The 18,973-nt window shown below is 43.4% G+C and overlaps 1 protein-coding gene across 5 annotated transcripts in view; it reads right to left on the bottom strand.

Moving 5' to 3' along the window:
* LOC147021632 (ATP-dependent translocase ABCB1-like) overlaps window positions 1-18,973 on the bottom strand; it is a 193,921-nt gene that overhangs the window by 5,163 nt on the left and 169,785 nt on the right. For all 5 annotated transcript variants that reach the window (XM_085891803.1, XM_085891801.1, XM_085891802.1 and 2 more), the window contains 4 exons: window positions 13,648-13,788; window positions 12,277-12,433; window positions 9,858-10,055; window positions 361-567 (listed from right to left, as the gene is read on the bottom strand). In XM_085891803.1, the coding sequence (XP_085747929.1) occupies window positions 361-567; window positions 9,858-10,055; window positions 12,277-12,433; window positions 13,648-13,788 (703 nt within the window). The remainder of the gene's footprint in view (window positions 1-360; window positions 568-9,857; window positions 10,056-12,276; window positions 12,434-13,647; window positions 13,789-18,973) is intronic.

Genomic DNA, 18,973 nt, shown 5'->3' with positions numbered 1-18,973 from the left:
CTTAAGGTATGCACACTCGTCTCTCAACTGTCTCACCTTGACATCAATGTGTATACCATCCCTCGGACGGACATTAAACTGGGTATCCAGTCTGTGGGCATTAGTTGGAAGGGATAAAGACCCCACACAGTGTCCTTTGCGAAGAGTAGGTGAGCTATCGCTGGCATCTTGGTAAAATTCCTGCTATGACCTAAAGGGGCACCGCATCAGTGGCATAACCACTCCCCTGCAAAAACTGATGCTTCCACCACCTGCAAGAGCCTGCTGCCACATGCTGCATATGAATGACATCATTACATTGACAACGACGATCATCAATACCTCTCCCATGTTAAAGCAGAAAGTCGAATTATGCCCTACCTCAGGCAGGCCCTCGATGAAACTATGGATGTTGGCTGCACGTGCTGAATCTTCCAGTTCATGCTGCATCACCTGCCTGCTGTTGTCTCCATACGCAATGTTTTCGGCAATGCTGCAATCAAAGAGGACGGGTTCTTGCGACACGATTCCCATCTGATCTCGCAGCCAGGCGATGTTCAGTGACTTCAAATCTTTGCCATCCAAAATCTGCGAGATGGCAGCAGAAAAGCAAAATATAGATCCAGCGTCATGATGTATTAATCTGTTGAACTGTAATTACACTCAAGGCACGACAAGTCAGGCATCAATTACAGAAATCACAACTGGCCACGGATAAAAATCCGACATGTGAAGTAATCAGCTGGCACTTTTAACCGCTGTAAAGTAATCTGGAAAAACTTTGATGTCCCAGTTCCAGAAAATTTGTAGGAAGATTAATCAAAAGCATGGACTGAAAACATGGAAGTATCGCTCACGTACGACCTAATGATCCCATCAAGTGTGAACATCGAAAACTAAGCGTTGCGACCAGATATCATACTTTGGTACAAAAAAAAAGAGAGAAGAAGGTATTGCTGATTGAGGTGTTAATACCAGTAATTTTGGACTAAACGATACAGAAATCAAGAAAATGACCAAACACCAAGACCTCAAGAATGAAGTGAAAAGATCCTGGAAGCTGAGGAATGCCAAAGTTAAACCAGTAATGGTTGGAACCCTGGGAATGATGACGAAAAACCTTAGAGATTTTAAAAACCATCCCTGGGAAAATTACTACAAACGAACTACATTTGGAAGCTGTCCGGGGCTCAGTGACAATCCTGAAGAAAGACCTTGGCACAAAACTTTGAGAACAGAAAACTCCACAGCTTGGTTCATGAATCGTGACCCTTTACCAAAATAAAGGTGGATACTTTGAACATGCTCTGCGAGGTCTCCATTCCACATTCTCAAACCCGCATATACAGATACCATTCAACGACACACACACACACACACACACACACACACACACACACACACACACACACACACACACACACACACACACACACACACACACACACACACACACACACACACACACACACACACACACACACACACACACACACACACACACACTTTGAGACCTAGTGTATGAGCATTTAAAATGAACGCTATCTTCCTGGCAAAAGTATGCATGCATTCATGATAGTACATGCAGCGACATTTGCACACCACTGGTCGGCTGATTCCGAATCTGATTTGTACATGCTAGTCCCCTCAGAGGGTTGGGGAGCAGGGGGAGGGGTGGGAGAGAGATAGAGGAAGGAAGAGGAAAGGGGGGAAGAAGTGAGGGGTGGGAGAGAGGGGGTAGGGTTGGGAGGGAGAGATTGGGGCGGGTGCGATAGGGATGAGAGAGGCAGAGGGGTAAGAGAGTGGAGGGTGGAAAGAGGGCCAAGGGTGAGCAAGGCATAGGGGTGAGGGAGGGAGAGGGGTGAGGGATTCCAGCAGATGTGATGCTCAAGAAAATGACCAAACACCAAGACCTCAAGAATGAAGTGAAATGATCCTGGAAGCTGAGGAATTCCAAAGTTAAACCAGTGATGGTTGGAACCCTGGGAATGATGACGAAAAACCTCAGAGATTTTAAAAACCATCCCTGGGAAAATTACTACAAACGAACTACAGTTGGAAGCTGTGGGCCAGGGGTGAGGAAGGCATAGGGGTGAGGGAGGGAGAGGGGTGACGGATTCCAGCAGATGTGATGCTCAGTTTATATCATCCATCTGAGAGACACGTACACGTCCGAGGGGTAAGAGAGTGGAGGGTGGAAAGAGAGCCAGGGGTGAGGAAGGCATAGGGGTGAGGGAGGGAGGGGGGTGAGGGATTCCAGCAGATGTGATGCTCAGTTTATATCATCCATCCGAGAGAGAGAGAGGGGCACGTACAGTGATGAATCACCCAACCTGTGAAACACCAGGATCACAGTTTATAGCTGGGTCAGGATTCAAATCCAGGCTACACAGAGCAAGCATGTGTACCTCTCAGCTTTCCTGCTGTTGTGTGGTAATTCATTATTTCAACACTGAAAAGATTTTTTACTCATTGTTATCAAATAATTTATTTTGCCTTCCTACTCCTAGAATAGAACTGCGGTATCACCATTGAAACTTAAACGCGCACCAAGCAAAATGAATGAACAAACTTTTAAAAGTGAAACATTTAATTTTATTTTTATTTGTCTATGCCGAAGTGATGGGTCATATAATGGAAGATTGTACAAAAAGGGGAAACGTTGTGGAAAATAAAATTTCACATTTTCAGCAAGCCAGCAACAGCCACCTCGTGATCCTTGGCCACCTCGCTGTCTGGGATCTTAAGGCGTTTCCTGGGGAACCTCGCTGGGGTCTGAAGCCGCCATGTTTTTTGGCCTGCTCAACTTTACCCTGACTTGGAACAGGCCGCAATAATTTCTTTATGATAAAGTTGTTGTTTTCACTTTCCTCACCCATATGATCAAATGCCTGTTCATCATAGCTACAAATCGCTGGGTACATTGCAATGCTTATAACTGGTTCTCAACCTTTTTTGCCCTGTGCACCCTTTTCACCATATGTCAGAATGTCATTCCCCACTTTCCAAGATTGTCTGACTCAAAAGGTGCATTCCAAATAATATGCATATAATATTGAAAATCTTTTATATTTTCTAGATTAGGACATATAGATTTACTTGGATTATTTTTTATAGTGGAGTTTTACAAATTTAATAGCAATAGAAAATGTTGATGGATTTTAAAACTTGAATAAAAGTTGGGTTTTTTTACATTCATAACTAATTACTGAACAGACTAAAGTTACTGAAGCATACTTCAATAAATATTAAGTTCAATAGAATGCCAGGGTATTGTAATTCATTTTATTCTGATGAAGATTACAGTCAATGAGAAACCTGTGATTGTTTTTTCTTCACCAATTCTTGGATACGTGGAGGAGTGCTTGAAAGGGCACAATGCAGGTCATTTTCAACCTCCAATCGACTTCGTTGCTTCGTTTTCATTTGCAACAGAGTTGAAAAGCCTGACTCACAAAGATATGTCGACACAAATGGAAGCAATGCATGGATAGCTCTTTCTGCCACTTTTGGGTAGGAATCGCATACCAAGGGCCAAAACTCTGTGATTGATTTCTCATCGAACATATCTCTTGCTCCCAAATCAGTCTTCAGCTCCAGAAATTCATCTTGACAATCATCAGGAACTTTTTCGACTGACAATTTAAATGGATTTCACACTAAATCCAACTCCTCATCACTGAGCTCAGGAAAATATCAGCTGAATTCATTTTCCAGTGCTGTCAAATGCTGCAAAATTTCATTTTTTGCAAATTCTGGAAGCACTTGGTCTTCACCACCATCAACAAGAATTGATGACAGTTTCTCAAACATTGCAACATTTTTGATATTGACCTTTCTCTGCCAATTTTCCAGCTTGCTCATGAAAGCTTTCAAGGAATCCATGAATTTCTATGATGTTTGTATTCCTTCCTTGCATCTGAAGATTCAGTTTATTCAGCTGCTCAAAAATGTCAATCAAATGGGAAAGGTGCATGATCCATTCCTCATCATCCAGCCAGGCAAAAAATTCCATCTTACCCTGAACTTCAAAAAATAATTTGAGCTCATCTCTAAGCTCAAATACTCGCTCAGTTACATTTCCTCTTGGAAGCCATCGAAAATTTGTGTGGAAAAGAAGCAACTGATGGCCTGCATCCATGTCAATACATAACTGCTTGAAAAGTCGTGAGTTGAGAGCTGACAAAATTCACAATTTGAATTGTTTGATCCAAAAACTTCTCTAGTGGAGCTGGAAGTGTTTTTGAGGCCAGTGCCTGATGATGGATCATCATACAATGAATGCCTTTCACTTTTGGAGCTCGCTTTTTCACACAAACTTGAAATCCAGATTTTGTCCCCAAAGTAGCTGGTGCTCCATCTGTACAGCACCCACAGACATTATCCCACAAAATATTTTCTGATTGAAAGAGAGATGAAACCTATTCCAAAATATCTGAGGCCTTGGTAGTTGTTTCAAGAGCAGAACAAAAGAGAAACTCCTCTTTAAATGAACCTGAGTGAACATATCTTGCAAACACCAGCAACTGGGAACACGATGCCACATCAGTCGATTCATCAAGTTGAATTGAAAATTAGCCAAATGCAGCAGACTTGATCTGCACAACTTGATCCTTGATGTCAATGCCATGTCATTGATCCTCCTTTGCACAGTACTGTTTGATAGTGAAACTGCTGCAAGTTTTTTCTCCAATCCATTTCCTAACACATTTTCCACCATTTTGAGAGCGCAAGGTTTGATCAAAGTTTCCCCATTTGTTTGTGGGGTTTTTTTTCTGCTTTGCTATCTGCAGTGCTACAATATAAGAAGTTTCAATAACCTTTTGGTTCATTTAGTGGAATGCCCTGTTGAATCCAGCTTCATCTTTTTGACAGCATTTTGACCCCCCCCCCCCAAAAAAAAAACGTTCAAAAAAGCTTTTGTCTTTGTCCTTGTGTTGAGGATGAACATTCTGCAAATGTTGCTTCAACTTTGTTGGTTTCATGGAATCATTTGACAAAGCTTTGCGACAAATAACACATTGAGGCCTTTCTTCTCCATTGATGATGATGGATGTGAATCCATATTGAGTATATGAATCATTTTACCCTCTTTTTTGACACTCATGATGGGCTCCAAATTCTGTGAATAAAAAACAAGAATAAGTCAAAGATAACAATAAATGGAATATTTCCACAGATAAAAAAGTGAAATATTTATCTTTATTTTTAATTTAATTTGTGACGTTCAATAAACTTATTGAATGTTACAGGTTAAATTAAACACAAACTACAATTCTACAGATTGTACATAATCTACAGGACATCACACCTTATTCAATAAAGTGTGATGTCCTGTAGATTATGTACAATCTGTAGAATTGTAGTTTGGAGAAAGATCAATATTCCATCAGTTTGAGTCTGCCAATCTGTGGTCCCAATTCCCTGCTGAAACCCTAAAAATCCCCCCCAGGGGGGGAATTCCCCCCTGGTTGAGAACCCCTGACTTGTAAACATCCGGAGACGTCAGCGTTCGTGGCTTGACATTTCGGGCGTCTCTGGGCGGTGTATGCTTAATGTGTTTCGAATCACGTGCCAAACTCGCCGTTTCTTAACAACCGTTTTGTTGCAGTGCTTGCTTGAGTGCTTGAGCCACTTGGCGAGTGCTCTCCAAGCTGCTTGGTTGTTGTTTCGGAAAAGTATCCATGCTCTCAAGGGAACATCGATTAACCAGACGTACGTTTCCACCTTTGTTGGGCTCTGCGTCGCCTTGCGGTTGGTGTCTTGGTAGGTGCAGTTTTATCTTTACAGGACATCGCTTTGTTGAACCTTTAGTGCGATCTCCAAATATAATCCACACCTCACTTTGACATCAATACATATATAAAAACAATAAGGTCCATCCAACCACATGTCTGCCGTGATCTGGTTGTGAAGGCAGAGAGCAGAGATCGACATTTTGTTCTCTTTGATATATTTTTCAATTGAATTTTGTTAATTTCGCATTTGGATTCCTTTTTCAAAGAACGCTATTTAAAGGTAAATCTTTATGATTGTCGTTTTTATGTATTTTATGCATGTGTACGTTTTCAACTCTATTACCATAACGGAAGGTGTGTGTGTGTGCGTGTGTGTGTGTGTGTGTGTGTGTGTGTGTGTGTGTGTGTGTGTGTGTGTACCTGCAAGTTGTTGTTGCTTGCTATCTCCATATCTGGGTGGGTTTCAGGAGGTGAAACAGAGACCCGACAGGTCTCAAAGTGTGTGTGTCTGTGTGTGTGTGTGTGTGTGTGTGTCTGTGTGTGTGTGTGTGTGTGTGTGTGTGTGTGTGTGTGTGTGTGTGTGTGTGTGTGTGTGTGTGTCATTGAATGGTATCTAGAGATGTGGGTTTCAGAATGTGGAATGGTGTACTCCATGGATGGGCTCAAAGTATCCACCTTCATTTTGGTAAGGAGTCACGATTCACGGACCAAGTTGTGAAGTTTTCTGATTTTAATGTTTTGTGTCGAGGGCTCTCTTTAGGATTGTTACTGAGCCCAGGATGGCTTCCAACTGTAGTTTGTTTGTCGTGGTATTCCCAGGGATGGTTTTTAATATCTGAGGTTCTTCTTTATCATTCCAATCGCTCCAACTATCACTGGTCCAACTTTGGCATTCTTCAGCTTCCTGGATCTTTCCACTTCATTCTTGAGGTGTTGGTATTTGGTCATTTTCTTGATTTCTGCATTGTTTAGTCCAAGATCATTGCTATTAACACCTCACTTAGCAATGCTGCCTTCTCTCTATTTTTGTACCTAAGTATGATATCTGGTCACAACGCTTTGTTTTCGATGTTCACGCTCGATGGGATCATTAATTAATACTTGAGTGGTAGGTACTTCCATGTTTTTAGTAATTGCTTTTGGTTGATGTTCCCACAAATTTTGTGGAACTGGAATATCAAAGTTTTTGCAGATGTGCCAGTGGATTACTTTGCAAACTCTGTTGTGACGTTGTGTATACATGTGTTCTGACATGAGGTTGTTTTTTTTTGTCTGTTCAGTCATTAAGCATAGCATGTCATTCTCTTTACTAAACCCCACCTCCACCCCTCACCTTTCCATCTTTTTTTTTTCCTCCTCCTCCCCCTCACCTCACTCTCACTCTTTCTCCCTCATCCACCTCCTCCTCACACCCCTCCCTCTTGCAGTGTATCCATCCTCACTCTTTCACCCTTCCTACAAGGTCCATCTTAAAAGTAACGAGACTGAGCCTGCTATGTGCTCCACTTACACAACTTGAATGAACGGGTTGCATCACAGTCTTCCGCAACATTCCAGCAATATATATATGATTGGTGATGGTTGACTGCACTCATTGTGTGATTTTTTTACAGGTTGTGCTTTACACGTTGTCTAGTCTGAGTCGTCGCGCTAAAAGTCGTGAGCAGAGAGCCAATCTGAAGTTTCTTGCCAAGCTTGGGAAAACACCTTCTGAATCCTTCACAATGCTGCAGAAAGTCTACGGGGAAGAAACGATGTCACGTACACATGAATTTGAATGGCACAAGAGGTTCAAAGAAGGACGGGAGGAGGTTGAAGATGATCTACAGTCTGGAAGACCTTCAATGAGCAGAATGGCGGACAATAGAGCGTGTGAAGCAGATGGTGCGCGCAGATCGTCGACTCACGGTGTGGATGATTGCTGAGGAACTTTCCATCAACAAGGACACTGTTTGGAGCATCATGACTGAAAATCTCTAAATGCACAAGATGTGCGCCAAGATGGTCCCAAAGCTGTTGTCTGAGGACCAGAAACATCAAAGAGTCACTGTCTGTCAAGACATTATCGAGTGTGAGGACGATCCAGACCTACTCCCGAGTCATTACTGGCGATGATTCGGGGATATTCGAATATGATCCTGAGACCAAACGGCAGAGTTGTCAGTGGAAAAGTCCGGCATCACCAAGACCAAAAAAGCAAGGATGTCGAAGGTCAAGGTGATGCTCATCGTGGTTTTTGACATCAAGGGCATCGTCCACTTTGAGTTTCTACCACAGGGTCAAACAGTGAATCAATACGTGTACAAGGAGATCCTCCGGTGCCTCATGACATCAGTCCAGGACAAGAGGAGGGATCTGTGGGAGAACAACGCCTGAGTGCTCCACCATGACAACGCCGCTGCTCACAGTGCCCTGAGCATCCGACAGTTTCTGAAAGAGAGAAACGTGCCAACTCTGCAGCAACCCCCGTATTCGCCAGACTTGGCCCCTTGTGATTTCTTCCTATTCCCCAAGCTCAAGGGGATGATCAAGGGGACCCGATTTCCTGATGTGAAAGCCATAAAAGGGCCGTGATGACGGAGCTCCAGAGGATTCCAGAAGAAGCCTTCCGGGGGTGCATCGAAGCGTGGAAGAAGAGGATGGACAAGTGTGTGAGACTGGAGGGAAACCATTTTGAAGGGGACCAGCTGTGATTTCAATATATTTTTTGGAATAATTTTTCTGTGAAGTCAGGGCTATTACTTTAAAGATGGACCTCATATGTTCCTTTCCCCTCCCTCCTCTCCCCTCCCCTCTCTCCTCCATCCTCTGTCTCTGTCTCTGTCTCTTCCTTTCCTCCCTCCCTCCCTCTTTCCCCTCCCTCCTGTCTTTCCCTTTCCTCTCTCTCTCCTCCCTCCTCTCTCTCTCCCCTCCCTCCTTCCTCTCTCTCCCCTCCATCCTTCCTCTCTCTCCCCTCCATCCTTCCTCTCTCTCCCCTCCATCCTTCCTCTCTCTCCCCTCCATCCTTCCTCTCTCTCCCCTCCATCCTTCCTCTCTCTCCCCTCCATCCTTCCTCTCTCTCCCCTCCATCCTTCCTCTCTCTCCCCTCCATCCTTCCTCTCTCTCCCCTCCATCCTTCCTCTCTCTGCCCTTCCTCCCTCCTCTCTCTCCCCTCTCCCCCCCCCGCACCCAACCCTAAATATTCCCGTCAACGAAGCGAAGGGTTGGATTTGATAGTAGTTAAATCAAGCCGTTAATTATCTTCAAGGGGGTGTTTCGTAAAAATTGAATATGGGTAAAAAAAAAACATTTTGTGATTTTTTTAATGACAATTTTATGACTATAACCCAAACACCCAATTTTCACTCATGCACTTCCTTGGAGTTTTCTTCGTATGTATTCACGTAAAGTTTCAGGCTTCTCAGTTTTATGGTTTTGGAGTTATGGAGCAGATGCACTAACACACACACACACACACACACACACACACACACACACACACACACACACACACACACACACACACACACACACACACACACACACACACACACACACACACACACACATACACACATACACACACACACACACACTTATTAGTATAGATAAATATAATTGTCAAAATGAATGGAAAATGATCTTTGTTTACATTTCAGGGAACAATTTGTAAAATTTATATAACGTTATATTTACATTTCATTAAGCTGAAAATATAAACTGTGTCAGAACCCTATTGTCATGCTTTTCTGTTTCACTTCAAAACCAGAGATAGACTTTCTTGGTTTTAATCTACCAGGTGAACCTTCATGAATAAGAGTTGAGGTAAAACTAGGTTTTCATATTCGACCAGCAGGTACTCATGGAAATTCTGCCTCGTGTAAAATGGGACTTCAAATGCTTAATCCCCTGCCCACTCCAAGTCTTCAAACCCCCTCCTCACACACAAGTCCTCAACCCTCCCTCTCCCAACTGTCCCTTCTCTACCACCCTTCCACCCCAACTATCTGTCCTTCCCTTCCCCTTTCTTCAAGCAAGAGGGCATTCTTACATCATTGAAATGGTGGAATAACAACTGGGTGAAGTGTTGTATTAAAATACATTTGCAAAGATATCAAATAAACATAAAAATCATATACAGTACTCGGATGAAGGACTTACCAGCCGTCCTCGCAAAGGGTCATAAAACCTTTCTAGGAGTTGAACTGAAGTACTCTTGCCACAACCGCTACTACCGACAAGTGCCAATGTCTCGCCTTGCTTTACGGAAATGTTCAATTGCTTCAGCACAGGAACATCAGGGCGCATGGGGTAGTTGAAGTGCACGTTTTGAAACTCTATAGATCCAATGCACGAGGTCTGTACAAACAGGGATGGGGTATACAGAAAGCTTTGAAGGTCACAGTAACACCCAGAAATTGACACATTTGGTTATACCACACAGTGATGGGCTGTATTTGTGCATCTTTCTGGAAACTAGATATTGGTTGCTGACAAAAAAATGGAAGTTTTGTTTAAGAGAGAGATTAAATATACCCATCAGAGATGGGGAATCCCCCACCATTGAATGAAAAAGGTCATACATATTCCAGATAATGAGGGAGGTGAATTGGAAACAAGACACCATTTGGTCATCATCTCGAAAAAGTTCCCCAGGGGTGAGGAACGTAGTAACCAAAAATAATTGAAATCAGATAAGTGGTTTTCCATTTATTACAAAAATATTTTTTTCAAGATGGCCACCCCAGTCGGCCATCTTGGATCCGGACACGCCCAAAATCAATAGGGTTCTTCCTTTTCATGTGGTACATGTGTGACTCAAATTTCAAATCGATCTGGCAAAAAAACATTTATTTCAAGATGGCCGCCCCAGTCAGCCATCTTGGATCCGGCTACACCCAAAATCAACAGGGTCCTTCCTTTTCAGGTGGTACATGTGTGACCCAAATTTCAAATCGATATGGCGAAAAATTTATGAGTTATCGCACTCACAGCTATAAATGTTGACGCCCAGCCAGCCAGCTGGACGGACGGACGACCCAGGTGACAACAATATCCTCCTTCCGCCACGCAGCAGGGAATAAAAAAACAAAACAGGAAATGCCTTGTTCTTTTAAAATCTGGAAATATGCCATTTTGAAAAAGAAAATGCTGCACCAATAAGTAAGTGCGTGTTACTATCCCGAATCATTGTGAAAACAACACTGTGAGCAGAGTATCTCAAAAAGTTATGAAAGGATTAGGACGAAACTTGGTTGACAGGTTGGGTGCGTGACGAGGACGAATCAAATTGATTTCGGTGAATATCCAGATCCGGATCAAGATACCAGAATTTTTAAAGTGATTCTTCACTATTGAGTGATGGGCCAAAACGATGTCTAGCATGATATCTCAAAAAAAAGTTGTGGACAGATTCAGCCAAAACTTGGTGGACAGGATGGGTGTGTGACAAGGACAAATTCATTCTATTTTGGTGAAGACCCGGATCTGGATCCGGATACGAGAAACCAAAGCCTGCAAGATTATTAGAATCTCCGTGATGAAGCTGAGCCTGTGGGCCGATCATTTCATGATCGCAGACAGGTCGGTGGTCTCTCTGTCTTCTACTGCCTCCTTTCTGGTGTTTCATCCTCTGCTCTTTCCATGTTTTGTCCCCCTCCCCCACAGGTTTCTGTATGGCACACATGGTCCACCATAATCCCCCTCCTGATGGAACTCTCTAAATTCAGGGTCACTGCTCACTTACACTAATTTGTTACTCTTTCCCCTTCCTGTGGAATGAACTTCCACATTCTCTTCAATCACATTTTTCCCTCCAGGTCTTCAAGACAGCTGTTATCCACCATCTCAGATCATCTCCAATCCAAAACAATGATCTTTTCTACCCACGTTAACCTTATCCCAATCATTCCTACATCCAAATTTCCATTTTTCCCTCCTTGGAGTTCTCTTCTGTATCCATCTTGTCCATCCCATGCATCCTCTCCTTTCCCACATTCCTGCACACACCCTTTGTTTGTCCACTTCCCTCTATCTTGGCCTTCAACTCTGCTGTTGGTGTTTCTTCCCAACAAGTACATAAAAGATCTCTAGTACATGTTTCTTCTCTAGTACATAAAAGTACTTTTCCTTTTGCATCCTGTTATGTCCTGATCCTTTCAATGTATTAGCTCTTCCATGTGCCTCGCCTATGGATGCAAATAAAATAATAAAAAGTGATTCTTCACCATTTTAGAGACGGGACCAAAAACTATTTATAGCATGATATTTTAAAAAGTTGTTGACGGTTTATAACAAAACTTGGTGGATGAGTTGGGTAGGTGACAAGAACAAGCTGATTCGAGTTTGGTTAAGGTCCAGATGTAAATGCAGCCTATCAGCGGAACACAAACACGAACTGTCCAGCCTGGTGGAGGTATGCGCTCTACCGAGTACCATTCTAGTTTCTCTCATGTGTGCATCAAAAGTTATAAAAGTTTAAAGTTTCCCAAGCATTTTAAGGATACCCTTTATATTTATAAATGTTTGTAACATCTATATATGTAATTAAACAGATACGGTAAAATCAAAGTTCACGCACTGGCTTCTCTCCAGCTGTGCTGTTGTAGTCAATGAGCGGTTGTTGGCGAAACAGTTGGAAAAGATGTCTGGTGGACATCTTGGCCTTTGAATAATCTGGTGCAAATGAACTCGTTTGGCCTACAGCCATTGCTCCAAAAACAATGGCTGAGAAAACGCTGTTGTCAGGCATGGTAGAAGGAAAGGTAAGAGAAACGAGGTAGAGGAAGAACAATATTATAACATCTCCAGCATCGTTTAATAAATGATACAGCACGTACCAGGTACTCAACCACAAAGTTATTACGTGGAGGGAAGTTTCCAGTTAACGTCTTGCTTTTCTCACACAAGCTACAACTGAAACCACTGAATCAACCCAGATAGTCTTTGGATAACATAAAGGTAGTAAACGTTATCCAGGGAAATAGCATATCATTGCCAGATTGTAATGTGTCTTTGGAAACCAACAACACTGATAGGGAATGGGGGAGCCAGTTTGTCATAGAACTTGGAAGAAAAAAAGTAGAGCAGTCCCTCACTGATGCAATAGCTGGATTAATCAAATACTATACATCAACCACTTGCGGGCTAATCCAGAGAAGATTAGCAAATCAGTACCTTTAATCTGAACAACAGGGATACATACTGAAAGCTGAATGCCAACTGATATGGGAGAAGACTGACTCACAACATTAAGTGAATATACCTTGAAGCTACTCTGGTAGATTGTACTTGTAGATAGGCTCAAACAATGGAGCATCTCTTAGATTGCCCTGTCTTACCAGAGCCTTGCAGACCAAATGTTCTAAGGGTTCTCAATTCCTTCTCAATGCGCCAGAGCCTGTTTCTTGTAGTGCCTGGGAAAAGTGTAACTACATGAGAAGAAGGGAAGAGACCAGGCAGATGTGCCAACTTCTGAGGACATGTTTTAATGCCTGAGGTTTATCTTCCTGTTGGACTATTTAGTGTTCCCCCTGAGCACATAGCTCATGATAATGGGGTCTCAAGTTCAAATGCCTGACAATATGATGATTTGTAAATTGCCTTTTAATTTGCATAAAAGTACAATGAAGTTTCCTCATGTCTCAATTGTTCTGTTTGATTTACATGCATGCTCCGTACTGAGCTTTATATCACTGATAGAGGATCACTACATAATTCGGATTTTGATACACTAATGTTTTCCTGACGAAGAAACTTCTCACTATTTTTCCCAAGCAATACATCTTGTAGATCGATTACTTCACCCATCACAATTAAGGCAAAAACAAGAGGTGCAAGATGGGATAAAAGCTTGCATGATGGATTTATTGTTAAAATGCCTGCTGGATGACAACTGTGTAGAATGTGTTTAACCTGCGTGACATCATGCAGTAGGTGATTGTCAACTTACAGGAACACGTTGCTGAATTCCATAAACCCATTGACTACGAGGTAAGCCCCAAATCTGAAAGCCGCAGCCTGTGCGAAGAACATGATGCACTGCGAGAAGCCGAAGGTGAAACCATGGATTAAAGATTTCTTCATACCCAACCTGAAAACAATAATTCTCAATATAAAACCGAGAACAAGCAAGTAAGCAGAAAAATAAAAGAATATTGATTTATTCTACATGTGCTTAAACACCACCACCAACAAAAATCTAACAATACAATTCGACAAAATTAAAAGTAAGAATTGCAAGAAAAAAAAATGACCACCCGGTTGCAATCAGCACTTGCGAGGTAAAAAGTCCAAATCTGCCAAATGGTAAACGTCGACATGACTGATGTACACACAAAACGAGGTTCTGCATGCTCAAGTCATATATATGTAAACATAGTTAAACCAAACACAGTTGTTTTTACAAAAAAGTGTTCAACGATGGAATTGAAGAAATAACCATGTCAGAGCTATCTATCTCAGTGGGGTGTTGACCAGTTGGCACCTCAACCTCCCCATACAAATCCAATAACTTGTGAGTACTCTGGCTGAATAAAACCAGTGTAATAAAGTAATGTGTTGGATAAAATCTAAAATCTTATTTCCACATATACAGTATTGCCAGCCTCACCCATTCCCAAAGGGGCTGTTGTAATCGGCCTGTGTGCCAGTGAGTCCTCACGCATATCTACTTTGATATGGAATGTTCATTTGCAGATCAACTGTAATCTACATACTCTCCAGTGAGGCTTTGCATTGTTAAATGCTCTGTTTTGTTTCCTATTGTGATGTAGCTTTATTCCTTACTCGCGGAGTATGCTTGCACATTGTCAGCAATAATGAACCGTGCTTCCCCATTGTCTCGGGTCGCTCAACTGCATTTGATTTCTCATTTATTTATTTTCTTTTTTTTTCATTTGTTTATATTTTCATTTACAGATGCTTTCTGATGGTTCTGTGATTTTTTCCCTGGTGTATCGGCTTTGATGACCGTCAACACACAAAATTACCGTGCTTCCCCATTGTCTAGGGTCACTCATCTGCATTTATTTTTTCATTTATTTATGTTTTCATTTTCGGATGCTTTCCAACAGTTCTGTGATTTTTCCCGGTGTATCAGCTTCGATGACCGTCGGCATGAGCTTTCAGGTTTATTTTCAGGTTTATACCTCACCCAGAAGGTACCAATCTGTGGTTTGAATGAGCTTTATATATTAGACATAAAAGTTTAGGATGTTAAACTATGATGTAAAAATTTTTTCACAAAGTGAAAACATGTTTGATTTTGGGAAAGTGATTCGTTTCATGTTCAAAATGAACAGAGTGATTCATTTTCATGGTGACAATACAATTGGAGTCATGAGATATTATATCTTCAAAACAAATCAGATATTGATGATATAATGGGAAATAAATAAATAATTACACACATGCACAATTCTTCAGTTGAACTTTTAAAATTCCTCAACACAGCGGCACCAAGGAGGTAGGTGGTAGGGGCTTAGTTGGTCTCATATACAATCATTACAGGGTCAGCTCAGGGAAGAGGATGGCGTACACCTTGGTTGAAATCGACCATCAAGCTCTATATTGACCAACTTTAAGGCAAAGAGTAGAAATTAGTGAACCGGCAAAAGTCTGAACAAATACAGAATGATGGCTATGTAAAGTAAAATAAATTATACAGCTCAATTCACAAGGCTTATTTAAATTTCCTGAACTGAAAATACAAAAATTTTGTTTCCATATCAATAAATCAAATGTATCAGTCTTGACAAAACGTCGGTGCTGCCGAAGCAATTCCTGAGCAAACGTATATGCTGCTGGGTGGTTTGCTGTGGTCTTCCCAGCAGTCAGCGCCAAAGGAATTTTAGCCATGATGTCAGTGAAAACTCACCTACTCTTTGCAATTGGAGACACCGTGGGGTCTTTAACCTACATCAACTCATGTCAGCAGACGTGATGCCCGGTTTAACATCAATCCGAGGGATGGCACACACATTGACGAATAGCCCTCCATATCAAATACCGGGATGACAGCATATCGCTGGGCAGAGTTGAGACAGCTCACAGGTGAGTGTACATGTCTCAGCTCAACTACTGCCAGCATTTTGGTTCCTATGATATGATCATATTGTTGCGGTCTTCGCGCCCGCCGGCGTGCGACGGCCACGTAACTCGAATCGCGGCACGTCGCCCACCGGACGGACAATCCAGTCGTGACCCTCTCGGACTAACGCCGGGAACCAGTCACGGGTGGACCTTTCGGTCCCACCGCGATCGAGCCAATCAGCCCCCGCGTGGGATAGGGTTGCTCGCCAAATTCGAACTACCTAAGTACCCACGCGGAGGGTAGACCGGGCGATCGCACCTCGCCGCAGGTCGACTTCGGACACGGGCCACTTAAGCGACCCGTTCCGTACTATCAGAATAACCGAGCGGTGTTATCGTCGACCTCGACGGTTCGATTAATTATCGGGCGTATTCAGCCCACTACCAACCCTTTACGTGAAGCAAGATGGGGATTCAAAGAAAGAAATGACGAAGCGAAGCGGGAAACAGTTCAACAATAAAGCACATTTATTCTCGGCACACGGGAAGCACACAAATACAATTCCACCAAATGCACACAAAAAAAAAGAAAACACAATTCCATTTACACAAAAAGCAAACATAAAAGTGAAAACACAGTGCAGAGCTAATACCGACTACCGAGCACACGGCAACACTTATACAATTCTACTTCACAGACGGCGCCGACAACACATACCCAAAACCAAGGAAAAGAAATCCCCCAAGAATGAGGTAGGCCTGGGGCCGAGACCGGGTCGGGCCTACCCGTCTGGTGATGAGACGCGGAGCGGCGATGGCCCCGCAACCCGCGGGCCTCGTGGACAGTGCCTGGCAGGGGGTGGGAACGGGGCCCCCTTGGTCGCACTATCTCAGCGCGGGGGAAACAGGAGGGGGTTGCTGATGCTCGGGGTATAGAGGATCTTTATTATATGCGACGAGCGTCTCCACCTCGGCCAGGTCGCGCTGTCGGCCTCCCTCGGGTGCAGCTTCCTGCACGACGCGAGCACCCCCTCGTCTGGTGTCGCCGCCTTTCCACAGCTCCGTCCCCTCCGTTCCGACTCCAACGCACACGACGAGCAGCTCCACCGCCCGCGAAGTCTTGACCCTTTGCTTCCGACTCTCCTCTTCTTGACTCTCCGACCCGTTCTGCTGACTCTCTCGTTCCTGACTCTCCGACCTCGTTCTGCTGACTCTCCCTCGTTCTCTTTCTGACTGACTCCTTCTCTGACTGACGAACACCGTCCTTTTATCCCCCCCCGTAACTTCGCCTTTGACCCCCTCCCTTTGACCTTTCACCTCGCTCCCCATTGGCCCGAGAAAAAGTGGGCGTGAAGGCTTTTTGATCCACAAATTTGCATATATCGATCGTTCTGGAGGCGGGGCCAAATCGCCCCTCGCTCACCGATTGGACGGCAAAAAGTGGGCGTGTGTCGTTTTTGATCCGTTTTTGAAGCAGAAAATCCGTGATTTTGTACACGCTGTTCGACGCGCGTTCTGCATGAGTCCAACACCGGTGCCCATGAGTGGCGCGAGATGACGGTGATGCGATGGTGGCGAGTTGTGACGGTAAAGGTCATGGCGGTTGTGGTGAAGCGGCGTTGTGGTTGGTGGTTGTTGTTGTGGTTGTGATGGTGGCGATTGGTCCAAAATAAAGATAGTAAAAGAAAAACGGCTATCCTGAAGAGTCGCAGCACGTATAAATGACATGTATTCCCACTAGACAACGGGTTTGGGCCTAACTACACATGCACTTACCGAGATACCTCACCTAAGGGACCTGAATGGTGGTTTGCGAATCTGGTAACCACAACAATATCTATTATATAATTATCATCAGAAAAAATAAATTGCAATTGAAAACTTTTGCTTTTTGCTTATAAATGTTATTTTAAAAGACTTGACAATGAAGGGAGAGAGAGAGAGAGAGAGAGTATGGCAAAATAAAAATGTATATACATTGTCGAGGCTCATGGAAGAGTTGAATTAGTACACTGAATGGAACAAAAGAAACAGTTGAGAGAGAGGGGGGGACACCAACAGCAGAGTTGAACTCCAAGATAGAGGCAGACTTGGAGAAACAATGGGTGTCGGGTGGGATGGGGGCGGGGGGGGCAGGAGAGGATTTATGGGGTGGACAATATGGATACAGAAGGAAACTTTCAAGAGGGAAACTGAAAATTTTGGATTTTTTGAAAATTTTTGGGGTGAGGTGGGAGGGGGTTAAAGACGGTAGAAAAGATTATGGTTTTGGATTGGGGATGATCTGAGATGGTGGTGAATTGCTGTTTTGAAGACCTAAAGGAAAGAAAGAGATTGAACAGGATGTGGAAATTGGTTCTACAGGTGGGAAGAAGAAGAACAAATGAGTGGAAGTGAGTAGTGATTCTGGATTTAGGTAGTTTCGCCAGAAGGGGGTTGATGGTGAACCGTGTGTGCCTTGCAGAAACCTGGGGGGGGGGGAGTGGGCGGCATAGACTCAGCTTCATTGCAGGAGATTCCAATAATCTTAAAGGCGTTGGTTTTTATGGTGTCAAGCTGAGCAAGATGTGAGGCAGCGGAGTCAGCCCAGAGGTGAGAGCAGTACTCCATCAAGCTGCGGATGAAGGCCTTGTCGGTAGATAGGAGGTCAGGTGTGCCAAGGAAGGACTTTGTACGACAGAGAATTCCCAGTCTGCGGCTGGCTTTGGAGGCCAATTTAAAAATTTGGTTTGCCCAAGAAAGATTGTGGCTGATAGTGAGACCCAGGAGTTTGAATGACTGAATCTCCTCAAGAGGATTGTTAAGAAAGTAAATAGGAGGGTTTGCCAGATCTCTCTTCTTTCAGAGAGAGATAGTGAGAGTGAGACTTGTCAGGATTGAAAGGCATACTGTAAATGGTTGACCTGTTTATGATATTGTCAAGGTCTGAAGAGGGAAGAAGCTGCGGCCTGCCTATCTGAAAGATGAGGGATGTCATAAGGGTGGATTCATCAGCAGATAGATAAAGGGGATTTTCCAGAGTCAGAGAGATCATTGATGAAGATCACAAATAGGACTCGGCCAAGAACACTGCCTTGGGGCACTCCAGCCTTGACAGGTAGAAGAGATGAAAGGAATCCGTTGAATGCCACACACTGGCTATAAGAGTAGAGTAAGTCAGGAAGCGATGTGCGGAGTTGAATTTGGATGCCATAATCAGATAGTTTGGAGAGTAAGGCAGAATGCCAGACTGTATCAAATGCATG

The sequence above is a fragment of the Eptatretus burgeri genome, chromosome 8 (assembly GCF_056783735.1).
Source record: "Eptatretus burgeri isolate ZD-2024b chromosome 8, Ebu_testis_v1, whole genome shotgun sequence".
NCBI lineage: Eukaryota > Metazoa > Chordata > Myxini > Myxiniformes > Myxinidae > Eptatretus > Eptatretus burgeri.
The sequence above is the reverse complement of the archived record's forward strand: the minus strand, read 5'-3'. Positions and strand labels throughout refer to the sequence as shown.